General features: G+C 44.2%; 5 protein-coding genes across 8 annotated transcripts in view; 3 read left to right on the top strand and 2 right to left on the bottom strand.

The window, feature by feature from the left end:
• LOC108102024 (cadherin-87A) overlaps window positions 1-14,581 on the top strand; it is a 59,623-nt gene extending 45,042 nt beyond the window's left edge. The window contains exons 4-17 of the mRNA XM_017206626.2: window positions 5,468-5,529; window positions 5,593-5,939; window positions 6,075-6,220; window positions 6,287-6,594; window positions 6,658-7,736; window positions 8,529-9,545; window positions 9,606-9,656; window positions 10,502-11,101; window positions 11,196-11,794; window positions 11,851-12,634; window positions 12,691-12,966; window positions 13,027-13,289; window positions 13,352-13,697; window positions 13,757-14,581. Coding sequence (XP_017062115.1) covers window positions 5,475-5,529; window positions 5,593-5,939; window positions 6,075-6,220; window positions 6,287-6,594; window positions 6,658-7,736; window positions 8,529-9,545; window positions 9,606-9,656; window positions 10,502-11,101; window positions 11,196-11,794; window positions 11,851-12,634; window positions 12,691-12,966; window positions 13,027-13,289; window positions 13,352-13,697; window positions 13,757-13,831 — 5,946 coding nt within the window. The 5' untranslated portion in view covers window positions 5,468-5,474 and the 3' untranslated portion in view covers window positions 13,832-14,581. The remainder of the gene's footprint in view (window positions 1-5,467; window positions 5,530-5,592; window positions 5,940-6,074; window positions 6,221-6,286; window positions 6,595-6,657; window positions 7,737-8,528; window positions 9,546-9,605; window positions 9,657-10,501; window positions 11,102-11,195; window positions 11,795-11,850; window positions 12,635-12,690; window positions 12,967-13,026; window positions 13,290-13,351; window positions 13,698-13,756) is intronic.
• On the bottom strand, window positions 9,573-10,449 carry LOC108102030. 2 transcript variants are annotated; one of them, XM_017206633.2, is made up of 3 exons: window positions 10,162-10,449; window positions 9,902-10,102; window positions 9,573-9,837 (listed from the first exon to the last, which is right to left on the bottom strand). In XM_017206633.2, the coding sequence occupies exons 1-3, from the start codon at window positions 10,404-10,406 to the stop codon at window positions 9,708-9,710; spliced, it is 576 nt and encodes a 191-aa protein (XP_017062122.1). In that variant the 5' UTR covers window positions 10,407-10,449; the 3' UTR covers window positions 9,573-9,707. The 2 variants fall into 2 exon arrangements, with proteins under 2 accessions (XP_017062122.1, XP_017062123.1); XM_017206634.2 differs by having other exon boundaries at window positions 9,657-9,818.
• A 247-nt stretch (window positions 14,582-14,828) lies between the features above and the next one.
• LOC108102028 (putative inner dynein arm light chain, axonemal) lies at window positions 14,829-15,899 on the top strand. Its single transcript, XM_017206632.2, has 2 exons — window positions 14,829-15,371; window positions 15,428-15,899. Exons 1-2 carry the CDS (start codon window positions 14,999-15,001, stop codon window positions 15,805-15,807), a joined length of 753 nt encoding a protein of 250 aa, XP_017062121.1. The 5' UTR covers window positions 14,829-14,998; the 3' UTR covers window positions 15,808-15,899.
• LOC108102025 (RNA helicase aquarius) lies at window positions 15,815-25,504 on the bottom strand. 2 transcript variants are annotated; one of them, XM_017206627.2, is made up of 8 exons: window positions 25,307-25,504; window positions 24,765-25,245; window positions 24,363-24,706; window positions 18,620-19,654; window positions 18,107-18,561; window positions 16,838-18,053; window positions 16,412-16,780; window positions 15,815-16,352 (listed from the first exon to the last, which is right to left on the bottom strand). In XM_017206627.2, exons 1-8 carry the CDS (start codon window positions 25,418-25,420, stop codon window positions 15,906-15,908), a joined length of 4,461 nt encoding a protein of 1,486 aa, XP_017062116.1. In that variant the 5' UTR covers window positions 25,421-25,504; the 3' UTR covers window positions 15,815-15,905. The 2 variants fall into 2 exon arrangements, with proteins under 2 accessions (XP_017062116.1, XP_017062117.1); XM_017206628.2 differs by lacking the exons at window positions 24,363-24,706; window positions 24,765-25,245; window positions 25,307-25,504 and adding an exon at window positions 19,787-19,806.
• On the top strand, window positions 20,951-24,361 carry LOC108102027 (probable G-protein coupled receptor Mth-like 5). Of its 2 annotated transcripts, none has more exons than XM_017206630.2 (6): window positions 20,951-21,548; window positions 22,736-22,860; window positions 22,921-23,091; window positions 23,151-23,332; window positions 23,389-23,892; window positions 23,977-24,361. In XM_017206630.2, the coding sequence occupies exons 1-6, from the start codon at window positions 21,305-21,307 to the stop codon at window positions 24,233-24,235; spliced, it is 1,485 nt and encodes a 494-aa protein (XP_017062119.1). In that variant the 5' UTR covers window positions 20,951-21,304; the 3' UTR covers window positions 24,236-24,361. The 2 variants fall into 2 exon arrangements, with proteins under 2 accessions (XP_017062119.1, XP_017062120.1); XM_017206631.2 differs by having other exon boundaries at window positions 23,392-23,892.
• Window positions 25,505-25,566: the final 62 nt, after the last annotated feature.

The raw sequence follows: 25,566 nt of genomic DNA on the forward strand, positions 1-25,566 counted from the left end.
AATTAAGCGACTCGCTCATAATAAAAACCAGCATCCTCGACGATAACGATTAAGGCAACAGATTTATAGACACACACGCGCGTACCCCCCAAATGTGTAAAATGAACAAGGGATTTCAGTGAGTGTGTGTGTGTGTGTGTGTGTGTGTGTTGCCCCAACAGGTGCCACAGTCGCCCCGAACCCAAACCCAATCCCCCCTTAGTTAAGTGCAAGTGCAATTTAAATTCCAAATTTGTTAAACTGTCACAAGTGTTTTGAATACGAAATGAGAAAGTCTTGCAGGGGAACACCGCGTTACGTTAATATAATGTTTTAAATTTTTAAAATTTAATATAAATCTAAAAGAAAAATCCACTGAAAATTGTAACTTACATCTCTTAAATGTAGTAATCAAATTTAAAATGGTTGAACTCATTTGCTGTGGTTCTAAAAAATGCAGAGTGCTTTTCAATACTTTAACATAAGCTTTTACATCGAAAAATGTTTTCTAATTTTACGACCTATATTTTTGAAACGCACTGTTCATGGCTTATATGGATTGTAAGGAGCCGAGCTAGGCATAATTATACAGCGCAAATCTGTGAAACTGTGAAGGGGCGATGAGCGATGCGAGGCGGTATGAATCGGGAGTTAAGAAGAAGAGGGGCCGTGGCAAGTCAGGTGAATGTGAAAATTGCTTAGCAAAAAATAACAAAAACAAGCCAGAAGAATGAGGAAACTTTGACTTTTGAGCATGGGGATGGTTCCCAAACAAACACGGACAGGACAACTTTGAGTTACGGCGGAACACGCACGTGAGTGTGTGCGAGTTTGTTTGACTTGGTGTTACTGTGTGTGTGTGTGTATAAGTGTATTTGTGTGCCCTGCATGAGTAATAGTAATGATGTTGGCCCACTCAAGAAGTAGAACACCCCCCTTTATCCGCCCAACCAACGCCATCAGGCTTATGAATAAATTAAGAGGGAAATCCTAACACCCCCGTCTCCACTGCCAACAAAATGGGGACAGAAGGCGCAAATAAAAAAAGAGCAATTTAAATGCGAACGAAAAATGTGGAGGCATCTCCAAGGAGCTAACGGCAGCGGTGGAAAGGGGAAGGTGGTAGGTGAGATAAGGCCAGGCGGCAACTGAAGATAATGCCGTTTAAATAGAATCCCTGGCAAAGGTTTTTCGCCGGCGACGTTTTGGGCCAAGCAAACTGCAAGACATAAAGAAAATGACGGCACTGACACGTTCGTTGGCCGCGGGGAGGGGATGTCACCTGAGGGGGAAAAGCGGAGGCACTCGCACAGGTGATTTACATAGCATACTTAAGTGGAGCACTTTGTGAACCTCACCTCCCCCGCATTTGGGATATCATCATCATCAGTCCCAACAAATGTCGCACACACACACACACAAAGCAGCTGAAGAAAAAATAAAATAAAAAATAGATGATGAACGAAAAATAAAGATAGACGGGAAATAAGCTAGGCAACAGCCGACTGAAATCGTAAAAAAAAACACATTTTATGAATAAAATGTATTACAAGCGGCGGCATACGGACTTTGACATTTTTATTATGCCAACGAGGGCTAAAATCAGATAAAAAGAATAACGGTGGCAAAGATGAAACATTGAAGCGAAATACCCTTACCAAAATGTTCAGGCACAAAAAAATTGCATTGCCATTTACGTAAAATTTTTACTAACATATAAACAATCGATTTTAATACCGATTCTATATTGTTTTAAATAAAAACTGGTTTACTTGAGTACTTTTTGGTTACTGCAATATTAAAAATTTATTTAATACGTTACACTTAACTTGAAACTTTATAGATATTGATATTATAGTGGACTTTATGGACTTTATCTTTTCTTTACAAAAAAATTCCCCAACCTTTTATTCCCTTAAATCCGCGGTTCTGTAGTATTTGGTCTGGAAAGTGCGAGAAAAGCGAAAAAGTTACGGATTCGGCGAACTCAAGTGTCAAGTTTGCCAGCCAGTCACAGTCGTAGTGGGATTCCCCGGATTAGCGGCGAAAACCGCGCAACAGTCGAGGACAAACAAGTTTTTAGCATTAGCCGTAATCGGATGAGGGGGACAAAAAGCATTGGGTGAACCGAGAAGTAAAGACTCTTGGAGCGCACCTAATTCAATTATTATGGCCATCCCCAAAAGAATGAGCCAAAGGAGCACAGGACGAAAGCCAAGCTGGCTAAGCAAAATGTATTTTAAATAAATATGATTTATTATGTTTGACATGGCAGGAAAAAGGGATGGATGGGATCCAGAAGTGGAGGCAATCTGCTCGAAGGATTGCCAAACTTCAAACTCCACTTCATCTGCCACAGGAGTAAAAAATAAATTTGACTCAAGTACACATGGTTTTTTATGGTGCCACGCGAAAGCGATTGGGGCAAACGACCTGACCTCGGGGATGAATTGTGACTGCCACCTCGGCAAAAAGGCTTGAATCATCAACAGGTTGGATGGAGTTGGGGAAGGATTGCAAATCCCCTCCTGTTTCGGCTTTGGATTGACAAACATGAAAAGGGAAATACGTAAATGCAATATAAATTTACTGTATGATTGATATTGGTTAAGCTTCAGTGAACGCGTGTCCATATACGTGCGGGTATATATATTTATGGAGACAGCCTTAATGGCCGTGATATAATATTGACACAGAGCGGGAGAACGGGCTGGTGAATAACCAAAAAATATATTGCCAGGAGACTGCGGGTTATTAGCGGTATGGGGGAAATCTGTTCGCTTCAGCGGAGCCAGAAAATTGAGGGAAATGATGAAAATGTTCGATGGGAATACAGCTGTGAATCCCCAAAGACTTTAAGCCAGTACAAGTGTGAATCAGTAAGTGACTTGTTTACTTCACCACATCAAATTTAAGCTCCAAATAAATTGTGAGAAACACTCAGTGTTTGTTTCTTTTTGTAATACCTTATAGTTTAATTCACTTGAGATTAAATTTAAATCCTTAAAAATCAAACTTGTAAATAAACCTTTAAGAATAAACTACCTTAAGGGAAAGTAGTGCACGTTGCAAATAGTATTTGCATGCATATCGACGCATCCGTTTGCATATTTGCTTATATTTAAAGCTTGCAAAGGCGACAAAATTCTGGCAATTATTTCGCTCCGGAAATTCTATCATATTTGTATGCAATGAAATTTCCATAGAGCTCAGGAGACGTTATGTACCAACTTAATGCGATGCAGTCTGAAATGGCATAGGGACAATCATTAGTTCCTGGCCGACGAGGAGACAATGGAAGTCCATTGGACGCTGTTTGCTCGAAAGACTGAGCTCATAATCCCCATAGATTAACGCACAATGGCTACCAATCTATTCAGTTGGGGGTAACATGATTTAGACATCCATAAATTCCCACTGTTTAGTTATAATCAACGGGACAAAGCTCGACTAAACCCCCTGCCAATGGAGTCAACCGGAATATCATTGGAAACCAAATATAAACCCTAAACGATATTTCAGCAGCGTCAGGGGGACAAACAGTCGGAAAGCGACGATGTATGCTTTCTGTGGTGGCAACCAGTTGAATATTGAATTAAATTTATATCGAGCTCTGGGTAAGAAAGGGTAACAAAACATCAAAGGTCTATCAGTCAGGACATGCAGTAACATAAAATTTAAAATGATAAATATTTTTATAACTTCAAATTGCAAGTAAAGCATTTATTGGTTTGTGAACAACTATAAAATATTGAATAGCAGGATATATTTTTTATATATCCGTTTTAATGAATTAAAAGTTTGTTTAATCCTGATTTTCAAAGTGCAAAAGTGTGTCTTTAAGCTCGATGCTCAAGCTTAAACATTTATTCTGTCTGCTCACAGTTTATTCGCCATTAGAGTATTCTGTCTTCCAGCCTGAACTTTTGGCCTGCGGTGGAGATTGAGTTGGGTTTCGTGACGGGGGGGAGTGTGTTTAAGTCCAAGCCCGACAAACCCTCAGCAGACCCGAAAACAAACCCGCTTAACCCTAAAATGTTCAGTTTATGGTCAGTGCCGGGCGACTGCAAAACGCTTGTAGGTGAATTTATGGACCCAACTCAGCCAGACAGGCATACTTACTATTTGGGGTGTGTATTCTGTTGCTCGTGCTGCCCGTTTAGGCTCTCGGCCCGTGTTGTAAGCAAATAAACCCACACAAAACATGGTCCAAACTGAAAATATTTAGTCGAGCTTTTATGCATAACTAATTGGCTCTGCGCCTGGTTTTGGTTCTCGCTTATGTTTGCTGCTGCTGCTTTTGCTTATGCACAGTCGAAAAAATGGCCTGTATTCGGCAACAAATTCAAGGTTGTTTTAATTTGTTTTTAATAAACATTTAACTATTTAATCTCTTTAAAATATTAACCACAACGATTAAGATAAAGGTATCACAAAGTTTTATGGTAATCAGTCACAGGATATTTTTTGTGTTAAACAGAAAACCATTCAGATAAAATGCTGAATTTAAATGTTACTAAGATTCTAGAGGGCCAAGCACTCTTTAGTTTTTATTGCCACTTCCAGAAAAAAAATGTTTATAACAGAAGATTGTTTTTTCGAGTGTGCTACCGTTCCTTCGACTGTTTGTGTGGTCATCGCCCGGCTGCCCGTCTGCTGGTTGGCAGATATGTGCGCCCCTGGTCAGGAGCATCGCAATGCTGGTTCTCGGTTAGGTGGTGCGTGCCGGACAATTGGACGGACGCAACAGGAATGTTGGCGCCTTCAGGCGATTCCCTGACTCCAAAAGCCCGCCCCTTTGGCCAACACACTGGCCTGGCCCCACCCCCAACCCGCAGTTAAAGTGCACAATTTGCCACAATGTTGCTTGCTGCCTTATTTTGTTGTTGCTCTTGTTGCTGCTTGTCATCAACAACGTTATGTTGTTATAGCCATCATCATCAGTAGCCCCTCTGATGCCGCAGCCACCAGCCACCACTGCCACCATCATCATCATCCGCATCATCGTTGTCACGCTCTCACTGGCCCGTGTGCATTGTCAGCTAATTGAATTTTCAGCACGAAATGAAATTTAATTTATCTTTATTGTTTGTTTATGCCACCAAATGGCCAAAAACAAAAACAAGGACAGAGTCGAAAAAATCAAATAACAATATACAACACCCTAAAATATGATAAAAGGATTTTAATATACTCTCAGTATTGCATTTGATTGCAATGTCCTTTTTTTTTAGGAAAAAGCGTTTCAAAATGTTAAATAAATTATAACTTTAGTTGAACATAGATTTTATTTTTTCCAATTAATTGTTTTAATATTTGTTTTCACACCTGCTTAGAGCATTTTGAACTTCGCCTTTATTGAACTCTGATTTTTTGCTTGTCTCCTGTTTGTCTCGCAAATCTGTTGGTTTAAGCTCATTGGTCCCACTCTTTATCGAAATATAAAAATTGAGCAAACAATTTATGTTTATTTTGTTTTTCTTTGTAGCTCCAAAATGAAGCTCCCCCTGGGGCTATTTATGATCTGTCTGGGCCTGAGCCTTGCCAAGGGTGAGAATCAAAAGAAAACCTAAAGAAATTCACACAGTTTAAACTTTGCCTCTTTTTAAGCAGCGGAGACAAATCTGCCTCCAGTGTTTACGCAGACCTTAAACAACATTATCCTCTACGAGAATGTCACAGTGGGTACAGTTGTTTTCCGGCTGGAAGCCTACGATCCCGAGGGAAGTCCCGTGACCTACGGAGCCATTGGTGCGGATCACTTTAGTGTGGATCCAGTTTCTGGAAATATAACCCTGATCAAACCACTGGACAGAGAGGAGAAGGATACCCTGAATTTCCTGGTGTCGATCAGGGATCGCGTAGATCCTGAAGGAGAATCAGAACGGGATAATGTCGTTCAAGTGCCGATCACTTTTATTATTCTCGATCTTAACGACAATCCGCCAGAGTTTCAGAACGTAAGTAAATAACAATACTATTATAAAACAAAAAAATATTTCTTAATAATAAAATTGATAGAACAAAAGTAGTTATACTTATTACATTGGTATCTATTAAGTAATTCTATAATATTTTAATACTTTGTTTTACAGCTTCCCTATGAGGCCGATGTAAACGAGGATGCTAAGGTGGGAACAACCATTTTCGACAAAATTCTTGTAAAGGATCGGGATATAGCTGGAGACAGTCTCGACTTGAAGTGCTTGCCTCAGCAACAAAGTCCTGAGGCCTGCAGCAAGTGAGTTCCCCAATCATCAATGCAAAACAGGACATTTAAATAAATTTCTTTTATTTTTCCGTTCAGATTCCGCTTGCATGTGACCAAGCGAGACGCCACCATTCTGGAAGCATCAGTGGTCCTCAATGACACCCTGAATTACAACCAACGGATGGTGTACCACTTCCAAATCGAAGCCACCGATGGACCGCACAAAACCCAGACAACCTTTGAGGCCAGGGTGAAGGATGTCCAGGATAAGCCACCTGTGTTCCAAGGCTCCCTTTCCACGGTGATCGATGAGGATAGTCCCATTAACACATTAGTTCTTACGGTTCATGCTCGAGATGGTGATACGGGTGAACCGAGAAAGATAGTCTACGATTTAAGGACAAGTAAGTTAGAGTTGACTAAATGGTAAACTCACGTTAATACAACCTTAATTATTTTATTAATAGATCCCAATGACTACTTCCTGTTGGATGCTCAGTCCGGTGAGCTGCGTACCGCTAAACCACTGGATCGGGAAGCTCTGGAGGACTCCACCGGCATTATCTCGCTGGTGATTCGCGCTCGTGAGCTGGTGAATGGAGTGCCCAGCGATGATCCACTGACAAGTGCAACTGCCAAGGCAACGGTGACCATTAGGGATGTTAACGACTCTCCGCCGGTGTTCAATCGCAAGGAGTACTCCGTGTCCCTGCTGGAGAACACGCCCCCCGGCACGCCCCTCGCCTTGGACATGAGCGTCAGCGATGCTGATGTGGGTATTAACTCGAAGTTTTCGCTGCGCTTAGACGACGTATCCGGGGTTTTCGATGTGGAGCCCAAAGTGGTCACCGGCTACTCGCAGGTGAACATTCGCGTGGCGAACGGCTCGCTGGACTACGAGAATCCCAACCAGCGGAAGTTTATCGTACTGGTGGTGGCCGAGGAGACGGACACCAATCCTAAGCTCTCGTCAACGGCAACGATTACGGTCAGTGTGCTGGATGCGAACGACAATAAGCCGCTTTTTGAGCAGGAGAGCTACTCGTCATCCGTTTCGGAGGCGGCGCTTCCGGGTCAGTACATTGCCACCATTACGGCCCGGGATGTGGACTCCGGCAGTTATGGCGACCTGGGCATTCGCTACAGCCTGTCCGGAAGTGGAGCTGAACTTTTCCATGTCAACGAGCAGACAGGTGTTATTAGCCTGGCCGATTGCCATGCCGAAGGCGAGAGTCACAGGCGCGAGCGACGTGATCTGCACGAGGATGAGAATGCCGGCGACGATGGTGAGGGTCGCCTGGAAATGCTCTCGATGGAGGCGGCGCCCAGAGAGATTGGCACAGAGCCGACCGTCCAGTACACGTTAATCACCCAGGCGCCAGAGGAGCAAGCCTTGTCTTCGGTTTCGGTTCCAGTTTCAGTTCCAGTTTCAGCTGCATCCCCATCTCCAGCTGGAGGAGCTCCCGCACCGACTGCTAATGACGACAAGGCACCGCAGACGTGTCTGGACTACGAATCGGAGGACACGTACTTCTTGTCATACAAGGTGAGTGACTGTCTCAATCTTCGTGTGCGGGTGGCAAGGTTTTTATGTGCGTATTTTGGCCGGGGAAGCCATGTGGGATAGGTTTCGTGCAGTTCGTGTAGGCAGGCAGATATCAAAAACGAGGATAATAAATAACGAAACTGGATTAAAATTCAGGCCTGCGGTCTTGATTTTTCATGATACAACACTTGAACACCTTAAGCCTGATTTATATCGGGAAGAACAAAAAATGATTTATATAAAGAGCTTAAAAACTATTAAGCATAGTATTAAATACAGCTTTGTTTTTTAGTGAATGAGAAAAGGAAACAAAAAGTTTCCAACAGAGAATTATTTTGTTTTAGTTATATGTTAATTTTAGTTAGGAATTTATCTCGCCCACTTGTTTGGGTAAATCAGTTTTAATTCGTAAGAGTGAGCTAATGTTCAGTTAACTCCTCTTCAATTGAGAGCGCGTTTCTAAACCCTTCTATTTTACAAAAAGCTGTGCTTTTATCAAAAACAAATATGGTTATTAGCTGAATAAATTAATTAACGTAAACAATTATTATTATCAATCCTTTTCAGTAACGTAGTAAGCAAAATTTATTCACAACGGAAGGACACTAAATGATAATTATTTATGTACATTAAATTTAGGCATTTTACCATAATTCGTGATACTAATCTGGTGTGTGTGTGGTGTTAAACTAATGGGAAAATATGAGGTTTTGATGTTATAATTTAGGTTTTAATGTGTTTATTTATTTTAACAATATAAATCTAATCAAGAATGTGTAATTTTGCTAACAGGCTACCGATGATAATGGTCGGGGTTCGGCTTCTGTGGTTTCCCTCCGGATTTCCGTAACCGATGCCAATGACTCGCCGCCCGTTTGCGAGAGTCCACTGTACAGGGCGAGCGTGGATGAGGGTGCAGTCGTATTCGATTCCCCGCTGATTGTAAAGGCAAGGGATGCGGACACCATGTCAAGGATAAGCTACAGAATTCGGGGATCCGAGCAGGTTGAGGGTATCTTCGACATTGATCGTGAGACCGGGCAGATCACCATCAGACCGAATGCCACTCTGGATGTGACCAACTTGAACAGCGATCAGCTGATCTTTGTGGTGGAAGCCAACGACGGACTCTTCACCGCCCATTGCGGTGTGAACATCACAGTGCGGGATGTCAACAACCATGTGCCCAAGTTCGAGCAGCAGAGCTATAGAGCGGATGTCGAGGAGAACTCCGAGATTGGAACGAGTGTGGAGCGAGTGCATGCCACCGATTTGGACACGGGAATGAACGCCGAACTTCGCTATCGCATCCAGCAGGGAAGCTTCAACGACTTTGGGATTGATGAGCGCACCGGAGAGGTGTTTGTTTCCCGGAAACTGGACTTCGATAGAAGGAACACCTACCAGCTGCAGGTTCAGGCCTCCGATTTGGGAACTCCCAGTTTGACGGGAACCGCAACTCTTACGATAAATGTACAGAACAGTAATGACAAAGATCCCTATTTTGTGCCGGCCACTCAGCATGCTGAGGTGCGAGCGGATGCTCCTCCTGGCCAGCTGGTGTATACTTTAATCGCCCTCGATCCGGATGTTGCCAGTCATAATGCCTTGGAGTTCGCCGCCACCGATGACATTACCGCAATTGATAAGGAGGGCAAGGAACTTCCCCACTATGATCAGTTCAAGGAGTACTTTGCCATCGCCAGAAACGGAAAGGTTTCGGTTAACAAGCAGTTGGATCGCAATCTGTTTGCGGTGATGAGGATTAATGTTCTGGTCACGGACAGCACAGCTCCCAATGTCCAGCAGGTAAGGTTTTTACTAGATAAAAAACAATTTAAAGTTTTTATAATCCTATTTACATTTTAGGGTCGCGGATTGCTGATTATACAAATCATTGATGTCAACAAGATTCCACCGGTTAGTACAATAATTATTACAAATAGTTTTTAATGGGGGAAATCCTTAAGTTTAGCTAGCTACATCAAAATTTTGGTTAGCCAACTCAATTTCATCCACACTATCTGGTCCAAAGCTCTGGGACTCCTCGTTGAAGTTTAGCAGACTTACCAAGTGATTGTGCTGATCGGAATAAATATTTCTTTTAAAGTTATGAAATTAGGCGCTTTACATTTTTGATTTTTAATGTCATATATAATACATACAGTGCAGAAATGCTGCAGACGATCTTCACCGCCATCTTAAAAAGAAAATAGATAAAAACAGCTGTACTTTCAGGATAAAGATAGCACAAACTGCCATAGCCCAAAATAATCTCATAGAGATTCAGGATCACATTGTCAATTGCTTGCACAATAATGGTGGGCATAAGCATCTCAGCCTGAGAATTAGTTAAAATGGGATATCTAAAATGGATACAAGTTAAGCTTAATAGTTAAAGATTTCCCATGATTAAATCACTCACATGGCCACTATGTTCGAAGCTAATCCAACAAAGCTCAATAGGAATCGGACAACTATGAGACCACTGATGAGAAAAGTGAAGATTTCCCTGATCCAAATCTCCTCATTAGAGCCATCAACTTCATCCTTAACATTTCTTAAGTCTCCATATAGGCGATATACATTCAAATAAGTGGCATTGTGCAATATGACAAAGACATTGATGAACAGAAGTTTAAGCTTTGTGTAGGAGAACTCATTGATCATGCTTTTTACGCTGAGAAATCACACTTTAAATTTAAGCAGCTAATTTTGATTGTGTTTCCTAAGGTACATTAATAATAATCTTTTCATTCTAATAGCGCTTCAATGCACCATGGAGTGTTGAACAGCCGCAGATCAAGCTGCAAATGGTAGAGGAGCAACCAGTGGGCACCGTACTGACCACTCTGCAGGCCACCGATGAAGATTCCAGCATTGGCGAATTCAACATCAGTGACAATGACTATTTTGCCATTAATCAGACCAGCGGAGTGATCTACACCATTGCGCGATTGGATTACGAGGCAGTCAAGGAGGTTAAATTCCAGGCAACCGTCAGTGATACGGGTGTTCCCGCCTTGACAGCCACTGCTGAAGTGATTGTGGATATCATAAACCTTAACGACAATGATCCAAAGTTCTCTCAATCCGATTACTATTTCAACCTGACGGAGAACTCTCCGCGGGGAACTGTGGCAGGAAAGGTTGAAGCACGGGATGGAGATGTAGGAGTTTTTGGCGAGATCACTTATACTTTGATTGGGGAGAATAATAAGCACTTCAGCATCGATGCCTACACGGGCAACGTGATGGTGGCAAATGCCTCTATACTCGATAGGGAGCAGATCAAGGAGCTAACACTTTCCGTTGTGGCTGAGGACAAGGCTCCTGCTACTGTCCAGAAATCAGCGACGGCAACGGTGAGTTACACAAAGGCTATAAAATTCAACCCTCATTAAAAAATGAAAGGAGTTCTAATTACTTTTATATTTAATTATATTTATCTTCTAAAAGATCCACATAAACATTCTGGATGTCAATGATAATGCTCCCGTTTTCACACGAGATGTCTACAACTCCACGGTAGCGGAAAATGCCGCTTATCAACCTCCGGCTGCCTTGCTCCAAGTGCAAGCCATCGATCAGGATGAAGGTCTTTATGGGGATGTTCGCTACATCATCACGGCTGGCAACGAAATGGCGCTCTTTAAACTCGATGCTCAGTCGGGCATTGTGTATCCTGCACAAAGTTTGACCGGAAAACATGGCGTGTACGAGTTGACGATATCAGCACGCGATACCCAGGGATCTGGAACCATGGAGAGCACAGCCAAAGCGATCATTACTGTTTTGAGGGTTAATCGTCACAAGCCGGAGTTCGTTATACCCGCTCTATCCAATGCGACTATTGAGATACCCGGCGATATTGTCCAGCCGGACTATCTTCTGCTCACCGTTAAGGCAATGGATAATGATACGGAGGAGAACGGGAAGATCAGCTACCACCTGCAGGTGAACAACCGAAACGAGCAGCAAACCGGGGAATTCAAGATCGATGAAGTGACAGGAGAATTGCGAGCCAGGACTCAGTTGAACCGCAAGAACCGAGCAAAGTAAGTGGACTTTAACTAATATAGATACATTTTCTAATTTGGATTTTTACTAATAGCTACGACATTATTCTGGTGGCCCGGGATGCGGGTAATCCACCATTTGAGTCGCTACGTCTGCTCAGCGTCAGTATTGTGGATGCCAACGAAAATCGTCCAGAGTTTCCCGATGCCTCCAATCCTTACAAGGTGTCAATCAACGAGAATAGTGGTCGGGATGTGAAAATCGGTCATATTCAAGCTGCCTCGAGGAGCAAACACAATCGGGATATATTCTACTACATGCTGTTGGGCAATGAGGATGGAGCCTTCTATGTGGACAAACTGACGGGCGACATTTACACAAACAAGAGCCTTGATCGTGAAGAAACAGATGTGTATACTTTATACATCTTGGCCAGCATCAAGGCAGATCTGCACATCTCTGAAGAGGAACGTGCTTCGTTCTCAATAAAGACCTTGAATCGGGATAACACAGTTGCAAAGGTGGCCATCACCGTGCTGGATGTAAACGATAATCCTCCTGTTTTTGAGAAGCCTGTCTACTATGCCGGCGTAAATGCCAATGCCAAGATGGGTGCAGCTATCACGCTGGTGAATGCCACCGATGCGGATCAAGGCAAAAACGCAAAGATCGAGTTTATGATCGTCGCCTCCAATCTATATAAGTTTGGTGCCACCAAAGCCACCGGATCGATTGTTCCCAGTCCATTTGCTATCTCGCAGGATGGCCGAATCACCGCCAACACAATCATGGCCGAATACAACCAGGATCGTTTTGAACTGGAGATTGTTGCCCGAGAATTGGAACAGCCACAGCGATCTGCCAGTACCAAAGTTAATGTAAATAGCCGAAGAATAATCCAAAAAACATTTTTAATTAATTTTATTTTATATAGATTTGGGTCTTTGATGGAACTCAGCTTGTGCGTGTAATCCTTTCCCGTCCGCCGGAGGAGGTTTACCAGGAGCAGGAGGAGATCATCGCCGAGTTACGCAATGCCACCCAGCACCGCATTATTGTGGATGAGATTCGGTTCCATTTGGACTCCATTGGTCGCATCCGCATGGACTGGTGTGACCTGTACTTCCATGCCGTGGATCCTCAAACCCAACAGATTGCTCCCGTTGACGAGATACTCAAGGACATTGACAGGAACTACGATTATCTAAAGGTAGTTTCTTACGACCTTAATCCCGTTTCTTATTTTAATGCAAGTTTGCTTGCATTCTAGGATTACTATGCTGGCTTTGCCATTGAAAACGTTGTGCCCGCCTACATAGCCATTGTCCAAGATGAATTTGATTTAGCTGTGGCTGGACTGGTGGCCCTGGTGATTGTGCTTTTCGTGGGCGTTATCAGTTTTATTGTGTTGTGCTGCTGTCTGAAGCACTGGAATCTATCGGTTCCTGTGGAGACGCGTCGCAAAGAGGCCCTAATCAAGAAACAAATAATCGAAGACCTGAACACTACAGAAAATCCACTGTGGATAGAACAGTACGTAATTATACTAGCTGGATTTAAGAGGTTTTAAATATCTGTGTAATTCATTCATCTAGAAAACTGAAACTGTATGAGGAGCAAGAGCTGACAATGCAGGTTTTCTCGGAGCCCGATCATATTTCCAACTCTGAGGCGCCAGGCCACCTTGACCATCGCAGCTCACTGGAGCAAGTCCATCACGTGGGACAGACGGTGGATAACACCTATGCGACCATCCAACCGCGTAATAATCAGAATCGTTTTACTGGAGGCGGTGGTGCCGGTGGAGGTGGATCTGTGCGCAGCGGTGGTGGCGCCAGTGCGGGAGGAGTAGGTGGTGCTGGCCTTCTGCTGGCACGCGTGGATCCGCACATGACTGAGTTTGCGGACTATGCCACGCTAAGAAACAATAGGGCGCCATCGGTAAGATCTAAGAAAAAGCAACTGAAGGATACAATTAACCTTGTTTTGGTTCCTTACAGCTGTACGAGTTCACAGGATCCACTTTCCAGGCACCCATTCGGGACGGAGACGATGCCGTGGCCGAGCTAATTTAAGCTACAATGGGATCTGCTGCCCAACAAGATGTGTAAATTATGTAGTAGCTGTGTATCTGTGTAGTAGACAAGCCCTTGCCGTGGTTTAGTTAAACCGAATCCGTTCTGTTGCATCTTTGAGTTCGCCGTTGCGTTCATACCAACAATATTTAAAACACGTACATAGCACATACAAATACCTATAGCGAGAGCGTATATACATAGCGTAGTTGGATCTGGTAAGCCAGCGTTTATCTAGAACTCAAGTAAACAGGATAGAGAGCCAGGAGCAAAGACAGAACTACAAGAACCCATAGAGGAAATTCTCCCGCATAAATAATGACAATAATATATATGTACTATTATATATTGACAATGTCTAGCCGTAATGAAACGATATGAATATGTAAGAGTTACTAATGTACATCTACATCTGCATCTACACAATTCAATCCTCTCGAATACTTCCGCGATATTAGTTTTAATGGCGATCAAATGCGTCTACAGCCTAAGTTGTACCACTAAAAAGACTAAATTATTTGCTCTTCCAATTCCGTTCTACGTTTAGTTGTGTCGCTAACAATTAGTTCTTTAGACCCTAGTTTAATTAGCCAAACTTGCTCATACTCATAAGTACGTATTTTAAGTTGGAGAGAATTGGAAATGTGCAACGAACTAAGTTACTTTTGACCGCTGTTCGATTCCTCACGGACAGAGCCAGAAACTCATTTATGTTTGCATTTACATTAAACATATTATACAAATAAGTAATTCAGAGTTTATATTTGTTTACGATTGGAGAACCTTTTTCGCTGGAAAATCATGGACTCGCACTGTTTGTGCTAACGATCAATCAACCAAACACAATTTAATTATCAATTCTCAGGACACAGTAAAAAAGAAAAATTTACTTACATGGTGTTACCTTTCACCTGTTGATATTTGCTACCATGTGTGCCACAAAAAAAAAATACATTTCGGTGGTTGCCCAGTTTCGAGCGTTGCTAGCCGGCGCATGGAAAATAACAAACTCACACCCCCAGGAGTTTTCCCAGCACAGGCATTTCAGATTTTCCAATCAACAAAATCGTTGAACGAACTACTCGAATTCCCGAAGCACACACAAGTTTTAGAATATATATATTTTTTTTCCTGTTTAAATTAAAATAAATAACTACCGCCGGCAAAATGGATGAGCTAGACATAACCAGCGTGGGTCAGTTCCAGACCCTGGTGCGGTACAATAATCCGGTGCTGGTGGTCAAGCACCCGGACAAAAAGGGAGGAGCTCCGCTAACGGAGATTGAGATGAAAAGGCCGCAAACGGCGGGCGCTTTACTAGATACGAAACGAGAGACCGAGGAGATATTAAATTCTATACTGCCCCCACGTTGCTGGGAAGAGGATAGCCAGCTGTGGCAGCAGTCTGTGTCCAGCACTCCGGCCACACGCCAGGATGTGATTAATTTACAGGAGATGCTCGACACGAGGCTGCAGCAAACTCAAGCCCGCGAAACGGGCATCTGTCCAGTCCGCCGTGAGCTTTACTCACAGTGTTTTGGTAAGAACTATCTATCATTTCCCTGTTTCCAAATTTAGTTAACATTCGCCCTGCAGATGAGATTATTCGTCAGGTGACCATAAACTGTTCCGAGCGCGGCCTGCTACTGCTGCGCATCCGCGATGAGATCGCCATGTCTATGGAGGCCTACGAGACACTTTATTGCAGCTCCGTGGCTTTCGGAATGCGCAAAGCCTTGCAGGCGCACGAGGAAAAGGAGATGCTTCGTGATCGGGTCAAGACTCTTGAACAGGATAAAGAGGCGCTCGAGGAGATTATCGCCGACATGAAACTGAAACAGGAGCAAGCCGAGCGGCGCAATGCCGAGTTGCGAGCCTCCGAGGAGAAGAAGTTCACCGAGGAAATCACTTTCCTGAAGAAGACCAACGCCCAGCTGAAGGCTCAGCTAGAGGGCATAACCGCACCCAAAAAGTAGATGAAAATTTATGGTGTATGGTCTATGTGTTTTGCATTTGTCACTTAAACTTTGTTGGAACTTATTGAAATTAAATTATTTGAGCAAATTAACAGGAACTATGTTTCCTCAGTAGGTGTGGATTCCTGCGTTTGTTCTTCCGTAGCTTCCTTTTCAACTTGTTCCCTTTGATCCATTTCCGACTCGTCCACATTTATTTCGTTGAGAATCGGTGTGGGCTTGAAGGCTTCTGTAGTCTTCTGCTTTGACACGGGAGCTTCCTTCGCTTGTCGTTTTTCAGGAGGCTCCTCAGAAGTTTCCTCTGGGACGACATCATCGTCTTCCTGTGGCAGTTGGTTGCGCATGGCCTGCAACTCTTCCTCTGAGGGTAGAGTGCCCTTAAGCTCCTCCATTTTGGCCATATAACGCTCATAGACAAACTGTGCCATTTCGGACATGTTTTCGATCGTTTTGATATCTTTATTGTCTACACTTGCACTTGCAAAACGATCTGTTGGGTAGCTGTCTTCGGGTACTAAGCTCAACTTAAGAGGTCGCTGTGTGAGCTGCAAGAAAACTGAATTATAGAAAACAGAAATCTTAAAATTTCCTTGATGTTTCTTACCAACTTAAAAGTTTGCTGAAGCTCCAAACAGTTCTTGAAGAGGGAAACCCTGCCAAACACATATAGACCAAGACGAGCACGACTCATCGCCACTACTAGACGCCGCACATCCCGCAGATGTCCCACCGCCTTGGTGCGCACCAAGGAGATGAGAATGTAGTCGTTCTGCTGACCCTGGTACTTATCCACGGTAGTGATCTTGTGCGGCCAACCGATAAGCGGATTGTTGCCACATCGGGCGTTAATAACGTCGCGGATGAGATGCTTTTGACCGTTGTAAGTGGTTAATATAGAGATCTTCTCCGCGGGATAACCCAGCAGACGCATGTACATGTATACTGCAACAATGTACTCCGCCTCCCCAAGGTTCTGTGGGTAAAAAAATTTATTAGATTGAGTTTTAAGTAGTTAGAAGTTGCTGCTCACCTGATAAAAGTAGGGATTGGGCTCGCTTTCGCCCACTCCCTTGAAATCCTCCACGTTGATGAGCTGATAATCGTGGGCAAAGCCTGCATTTGCCTTTTTGTACTCATCCCGTTCAAAGATGTGCTGCAAGTCTTCCAGCTTCTTGTACCGCCACTTGTACAGCGAACAGATGCTGGCCCGGGCACGACCCTGTCCATCCAGATCTACGGTTGGTACTCCCAGGCGCACCAGTCTGGTGAAAAGGCTCTGCTCCATATTGGAGTACTTCTGGAATGCCATGTTCTTGATCACAGGCGGCAGCTGGTGATGATCTCCAATCATAATCCAACGTTTCAAACGATTCAGTCCATCCAGCGGGTTCTGCAGAAGCAGGGGAATAAACGTTTCGATCTCCAGGATCTGGGCCGATTCTTCCATAAGGATGTTGTCATATCGGAAGCCGAGGTTAACCAGTTCTTTACGCTTTAGTGCCGCATGCGTACATGTCATGGCAATGATCTTGGCCTCCTTAACGAGCAGATATTTCGACCGATCTAAGCCCGTCCGCAGAAGTTCGAAGGCGCGGAACTCCTCCAATTCGGTAAATATATCCGATATGTATCGGAAGTTGGAGGAGGCTGTGTCCATTAGCTCCTCATAGTTTGCGCCCTTAAACAAAGGTTGCGGAGCATCCGCAAAGAATTTGGCAAAAGGAAACTCCTTCTCAAAAACGGATCTTAGCTTCTCCGTATCCGATTCCTCCCTGTGCACGCTCATCTGGCTCTGGAACTTCTCCCACCGCGCCATCACGTTGTAAAGATAGAAGTAGCCGGCTGTCTCACAGGTGTAAGCATTGTCCCCACTCACGCCGAGAGCCTCCTGCAGACGCTGCACTTGGCTTAGCAGGTCCATGCGCTTGGCCAGTACATAGTTGACTCGTCCATAGCGACTGTAGTCCTTCTCAGTCTCCAGGGCCTCCTCGCCGTGACCGAGACGCAACAGATGCCGCTCATCGATGTCCAAGGCCATTATCTTTTCAAACAACTGGTTCAGCGCCTGATTGGAGTGTGTCACAATCAGGGTGCGTTGATTGGGGTGGTTGTGGTAAATATTCGATATGATTTGCACGGCTACGTCGGTTTTACCGGTTCCAGGAGGACCCACCACCAGAGTCAATCCTGGCTGCATGCCCGCTCGAATGGCTTCCACTTGTGTGGGTGTAAAGCGAATGGAGTTTCTGGAATGGAATGGTCAGAAACAGAATATTAAATGTCGGTTTCAATTACTCACTGCTTAGGTTTATCGCTGGGATATGGTCCCCTTTCCTCGTATTTATAGGGCTGAACAACAATGGACTTGGGTAATTCCGTCTCCTGTTTCTCTTCATTCTCCTCGTCATCGCTATCCTTATGAATGCGTACATCCTCAAAAATTAACCGATAGGGCGGCAGTCGCTTTTCTTCTGGAACGTCACATTTCAATTCGTAGTTAGGAAAACTGGCCTCCAAATGTTTGTAGTCCAAGAAGGTATCGTTAAACTCAAGACTGCGTTCCTGATTGGGCATGTTACTATAGTGAGCGGCTCCAGGATCTCCATAACCCAGGAGGATGTCGTGCAGCCAAGGCGGAACCACACATTCTGTGTTCATTAAATGGCGAATGGTCTCTAGAACGGCCTTAAAGTTATTTTCCTTGGGCTTGCGACGCATCAGGATGTTGAAGCTCTCGTAGACATCATCGGCACCCTAAGTTTTGAAGGTAATAAATAAGATATTGCAAGTCACATTGCTTTCCAATGCTTACCTCCTGTAGATCGTCCATATCCAGGCGGTACTGATTCGAGTCCAGCCACACGCGATAGCAACGCTGTTCACCTGGCAGCTGCGGCCTTGGTTCCGGTCCATCTTCTATGACACGCCCGTTGGCATCCAGCATGCCCTCCACCTCGCAGCCACGGACACTGACCAAACCGACCTGCGGAATGAATGGCTCCCGGTGATTATACCTCGTGCCGTAAGGCTGCGTTGGCTTTACGGTTATTAGGAAGCAGACGTCGTGCTTTCGAAGGTTCTCCCATTCGGCCTTGATTTCCCGCCGAACGGAAAGCGTTACTCCCACATCCGCGCGTACCCTAGAAGGTTTCTTTTCGCCAAGATGCGGCTTTGCTACCTCGACCACCGCAAAACTGGCTATGGGCAGTGCCATTCTTGCCCATCCTCCAAAAACAACATCTCCATCTTCCGACTGCCAGGGCAACATACGGCTTACGGCATCCTCGATATCCTGCCGAATCTCATAAGTAGATTCCAAACGGAAGAGGTTAAAGTTGCGCAGTAGGTAATCGTGGAGGGTCAGGAACTGTAGATTAAGTTTGGGCAGTGCCAGACAGCTATCTCCGGTATAATATTGCGAGGGCACTATATTTTCATCCCAGATAATCTGCTCCGTGGGATACAGGGGCATCTCATTAAGTGCTTCTAGTTGCGAGCAGCGTTTTTCGTGGCGCGTAATCAGCAGCTCGCGTAGAAACTGCTCATCCACACGATGCCAGTCCAAAGGTGCCACCACCTCCTCGGGAACCAGATTCAGGAACGTGGCGATCTGCAGAAGTCCCTTTCCATCCAATCCACCGAAGTGCTGCTCCAGTGACTCCCGATTGTCCACTGTGGCCACATTGGACAAAGCAAATACCCGAAGGCTAGGGAACTTGGCGAACACAGCCCGCTGCAGAGAGGTGATCTTCTTGTAGTGGAGCTGGGTCATATCGTGATCCGTGAGCGAGCTGCCAGTGACGTCGTTGATCTCGAAGCGGGTGTAAAACTTTAGCATATCCAGGAGCTTTAGGTAAAGAATAATTGCAATTCGTCAAGAAGGATGATTACACATAAAAAAAATATAATATTTGCATTTAAAAATCAAGAATAGTGACGGACAAAACTTTTTCAAGTTATTATTGGAAATATTATGTACTGGCAGAAGTACTCATATAGTGGGATCATTTCAAACCCCCTGATCCGCTCCTGTCCGCTTCCCCAAACGCGTGCATTGAATGGAACGTATTCTGTTGTTTTACTACCTGCCTCGTGAATTCTACAAACTCACGCAAACTCTCTTTGCCTCTCTTAATTTCAGCTGCACTACAGGTATTTAAGGCCAGACGAACAATATAAGCCAAGCCGGTTGGTCTGCCCCAAAAAGGTTGATACGTCATCAGTTTGGGCAAGACCACTCACACAAACTAAAGATACATAGCTTTGTGTGCGAGAGAGAGTGCTAATTAGGCGAGCCAGGTGAGCGGCAAGCGGAAGTCCTTACGGGAGAAGGAGGGACATTCCCTGAAACCCAATATATGCGTGTGTGTTCAATACAAATCTGTGGTGAAGGTTAACTGAAGGGTATTTCTGGCTTACTTTAATCTAAAAGGAAATTTTTACAGAAGATTTCCTCCTTGTTGCTTTCTTGTTTCAAGTGTTTGTGGAGGTGCGAGGGGACAAGTGTGATGACATGGCACGCGTCATTAGGGGAAGGCACACATCTGCATCTTATCACCCTGCAACATCTAGCCACATCCTGGCGGAGAGAAAGAGAGGGGGATACTAGAGGAGCAAACAAAGCCCTCGCATACTCATACATGTAGACAGTGCCGGTTCCTGCTTTACTTGTACCGACTACTTGCTCCAATTGATAATTTCCGTCGCTCAATTGAAACAAGAGAGAGTAGGAAGAGGAAACCCGAGGGAAAGAAAGAGGGAGAAGTGCATTCAAAGCCCTGCTTCAACTCTGCATACCCTAGGTGAGCAAAAGGTAAATAAGGTTCGTGTGTGACTTGTAACATTGAGTGAGATTTTTTGATCCTGAAAAGAACCACCAAGATTTCTTGATCTTTCCAAAATAAAATTAAGAAACAAAAAGCTTGTTTAATTAGGAACTAAATCCCTTTATGAGTTTACTGTGGTGCAGTGCAGTGCAATAACGGCGATTAGAGGGTATTTAACAATCGAGGTATACTCCATGTCGTTTTTCCTGTTTTCAGTGCGAGAGGGAGCGCTTTGATGGGGGTTGAGCGATACTCTCGAAACTCTCCACACGCTCGCCGACTTAGTGACTAGAAGTAAAGAGCGAGCGACAGAGAGTCATTCGCTTTTTGTCGTCGCTTGGAATCGGTTGATGGTTCTTCTTGAATTTTCATTTCTATTTGAATACCAATATATATATATTGTTTAGAGGAAATAAAGCGCGTGTTGTTTATTAACTGAATGTTAGCCTGATTCCCGTCCCCGGCTTTAGTGACTTTGTGGGTGTGTTTTTATACAGAAAAGTGTCGTCTTACCCTGTTTCTGGCATGCAAGTCATGATCTTGGCTCACAGCCGGCAACTTGATGACGCATTTCTTAACAAGCCCAGATCCACATAAACAACAACGAAAACGGTCGCTTACCAGTGTAGTTGTATCTGTATCTGTGTATCTCTGCTACCGCTGAGCAAAAGATGCTCGTAAAAACGCTTGGCGCGCATTTTGCAGACGGGCAATATGCAAAAAAAAGCAGCTGCTCCGCTCTGCTGATTCGGTTGCTTCCAGTATTACTCCTTACTTCGCAACCTCTACCGGTAACCAGTCATGTAACTAGTGGGGCATCTCCATCCACCGATCCCAACTTGGTGTTGGTCAACAAATGCTGCGAAAAATTCGAGATACACGTGGACAACGAGTGCCAGCAGGTCAACGAAACGGGTGAGTCCAACAGCTGGTCAGGCGGAAAACTCCTGACCCCTTTTGGAAAAGTTACCATAACAACCACAGCGCATTCGGTTGGGCATTCAACTTTATGGATTTACCCTCCTGGCATGCAACATATGTACGCCCAACATTAAATGGCCCATTTGTTGGCTATCAGTGGATCAGTGGAACGCAGCCAGCAGCTACAAAACCCCAACCTCCTCCCTCTCACCCTCTCCCCCAAGCAAGTTCTTAACACAAACAGAGAGTGGCCCCAATCCTGTTGAGAATTATGATTTATGCCGTGGGGTATGCTTCTGTTTAAACTTTAAGGCAGCCACTTGATGGGGGACTCCTCAATCGGGAATATCATCATTTCAGAAAGGAAATGAGCCGGAAAATCCATTAGCAAGGTACTATGGATGCTTTTGTTTTTCTTAGATTGATGTAAAAGTCATTTTGATTCCTTTCCATAAATATTTAGACGGAACTAATGGCTAAATACTTTTCTTTTGACATGTTAAATGATCTCAGTTCTAAAAAGATGCCGAAAAGTTTCTCAACAAGATATTTTATACGAATGCTTTGCTAATTTAGAACAGCCTATATCTACTATACCAGATTAATGTTTGACAAGCAACCAAAAAATTGCGGGGAATGATTGTAACAAAAGGCGTCATAGTAACTAAATCAAAATTCTAGCAATACCATACAGGAATGATCAATAGTTACGACCTTGGATTTGCCATTAAGGTGACACATAAAAATGTTACAATATAGAATAGCTGAATCATTGCCGGAAGGCAGCGAACTGATCTCATCAGATTTGTAATCAAAGGCATTTGAGTAATTCTAAACAAAAAAGCACAGCACATAATCAACACTTGCATTAAAAGAACCGAATGTCCGCAAGTTTAGGTAGGATTAGCATATCAATGGAACAAATGTGCATCCCAGCTGCGGTAATTGGAGGAGAACAAATCCGCACAAATGGCAAAAACTTGGAAAACAGCTGATGAACATGTATTGCAGTGCTCACGTTCTTTGCCTTGGAGCGTAAATATTTATAGAGGAGAAGAATGGGAAAGGAAATTATGGCTCCCCTCCGATCCAGAAGACCAACAAAGGCGGCAAGAACTTGAAGAGTCTTAATGGTTCTCCACGTTCTGTGTTCTCTATTTATCATTGGTTTCCATTTGCAGACTACTTTCAGCCGATGTTCACCAGCTATGAAGGGGAACAGAATAGACAAGTTGACTATAAATTCGTCATTGGCATTCCCAACTGCGGATCAATGCAGATGTGGCCCATATACCATTACGATGGGGTGAGTCTCACGTCTATTGTACAGGTTCTACAGAAGCTTATAGATATTTGCTACTTTTAGAGCTCTGATAAGCTAGTGCTACTGGAAAATGGTGTTCTAAGGCATTACACTAATGCCGAGGATGAGCAAGAGGAGCGTCATGGAATACAAACAGATTATGAGGAAGACCTTCCCGAAAGTCATGAGCCACGATACCACGATTATGACAAGGGATTGTACTGCATCGATAGGGTAGGATTAATCATAACTTAACGTAGTTAAAAATATATAATTTTACAATCCTACTTCAGGCCACCTCCAGCACAGGAGAAAAGCATGCTCTTTATGCAAAGATTTGCTTGGCGCGCAAAGAAATCAAGTGGAGTGACTCCAACTTCTTGCTGCGCAAAATCCTAAACCCCATATTCCATGGAATCTCACTAATCATTCTCCTGGTCATCGCCATTATCTACTTTATACTTCCTACACTCAGGTGAGCAGTAATGTTTAGTCCGACTTTCTTCATGCCTTAATTTTGTGTCCATTTAGCAGAGATTTAGTTGGCAATATTGTTACAACAATAGCCATGTGCCTGATGGTCAGCCAGGCTGCAGATTTGGTGCGAATCTTTACAGAGCTGACTAGTCATGTTAGCTTTATTGTGGCGGACATCATCATGTGCTTCAGTCTGCTCGCAGCCTTCTTCTGGCTGAATAGTTTCGGCTTTTACATCTGGAAGACTTTTCGTTCAAGGAACGTTTTCCTGCGAGTTACGGATGGCAGGAAGTACTGCTACTACTCAGCATACGCGTGGGGATGCACAGCTACAATGGCTGCAATGGCTGTATTTGCACATTTCTTCCTGGATGCAGAGTCCTACAAACGAGAGCAGATGGTAGGCGAGCAGGAGACGATCGGCATGCTTGGCATTTGCATATTCTTTGCACCAATTGCATGCACCATTTTGGTGAACATATTTTTCTATGTGACCACAAGAAAGCTGATCAATCGGCGGACGGTTTATGGTCGAATTGCGCACAAGCTAAAAGCCAAGTGAGTCAATCATTCACTGATCATGATTCATGAATGACAAATTTATAAAATTCTTTTAGTTACTAAATAATCTTTCTTTTACAGCTTCATCATGTTCTCACTGATGCTGTTGGTTATGTCAATAGCCTGGCTGTTTCTCATCATGTCCTGGCTGCAGCTGGAAGGACTGCTGTATGCCCATATCGTAGTTAATGCCTTGCAGTCACCGCTGCTGCTCTACATCTGCGTGCTGCGCCAGCGACATGTGACCTTTCTGCTGAAAAAGAGCTGTTGCTACAACGAGCCACCCTCCGCAAACGACTGGGGCGATGAATTGCACTACATGAACGGCAACGACTACTGAGAAGCCACCGTCCACACTAATTTAAGTGTTTTCGTAGTTTAGCAATGTCCAACATTGAGATTTGTACTTAAACTTAACTAATTTATGCTGTACGAGATAGTAATTAAAAGAGAAGTCTGACACCTACCTGGCCAAACAGTTTACCCTCCTCGCGACGAACCAGAGGTGACAAAAGAGCACGCACAATAAGGTGACAGTCGTCCAGAACTGTGTTGAAGAATCTTCTTGTCGGCAGCAGAGCCTCCAGGTCAATGATGAATTCCAGGAAGCGCTCGCAGTAGTGGACCACATTGGAAGCTACCTCGCCCTCGGCTGGAATTTTTTCTAGTATGTGCAGAAAGTCGATAATAAGATTCTGCATGAAGTGTCTTTCCCAAAGGACCTCTGGCTTGCTGTCCTTTTCCTTTTTAAGCAGACGTTTCCAGTACTTTCGCCACTCGGGCACCTCTCGAAGCTCCTGCTCGCGGCGGCCTTAAAAAATGAATGTTGGTTAGCTTCAAAGGATTTAAAAGGACTTAAAGAGACCTACGTGGCTGCAGGCAGTGCCACATGGAAAGGGAAACCAGGCGCTTGGCCTGTTCGCGGCAGAGCTCGATCTCCATACTGTTGAAGCAATGATTAATGAACATCAAAAGAGCGGTTCGCTCCCTCAGCGTGCTGCTGGCCTCCTTGGCTTTCTTCGCGGGCAAACAGCTCTCCAGCACGTGGCGGAAGAAGGCTGGATACTGATCCGGGAGTTTCTCAAACACGGTCCACACCTCGACGCGTTCCCTGAACTTCTCGTTAGCCATTATCACGATGGACATGAGGTGGGCATGAGTGGCGGTGTCCCGCTGATAGTGTGGCCACAAGTATTGCTCCAAGTACTGACTGAACTCTAGCATATTGATGCGCCGTGCGCTGTTGACACCGCCTCCGGCGATTTCCTCATTGTAGATGCGCTCGATGATTTTAGCGCTATATGGCTTATGGTCCGCTTTCGTCTCCGGCGTCCAATACTGCGATGCCAGCTGTGGATTAATTTGTAAATTATAATCTGCATTAAAAAGTTTTTACCAGCGGAGCACCCACCTGCCAAACAACATCGGAGCTTAACTGAGCCACTGTGAGGGCTCCAGCTTTTTCCTTCATATTTTTATTAGGCGGTGCGGCATTCTGAGCCTGCGTTTGACTTCTACGCTTCATATTATGCTTTCAAAATTGCAAAAATATATAATAAACACAAAACTCTACAGCAAAACAAACGCCGGTCGAAAGTATGACCGTAGCTAGAACCGCTAAATATTCCATTAGCAGTGCAAACTAATTTTACTATCCACAGAAAAACTTGT

The sequence above is a fragment of the Drosophila ficusphila genome, unplaced genomic scaffold (assembly GCF_018152265.1).
Source record: "Drosophila ficusphila isolate 14025-0441.05 unplaced genomic scaffold, ASM1815226v1 contig_791, whole genome shotgun sequence".
NCBI classification, from domain to species: Eukaryota; Metazoa; Arthropoda; class Insecta; order Diptera; family Drosophilidae; genus Drosophila; species Drosophila ficusphila.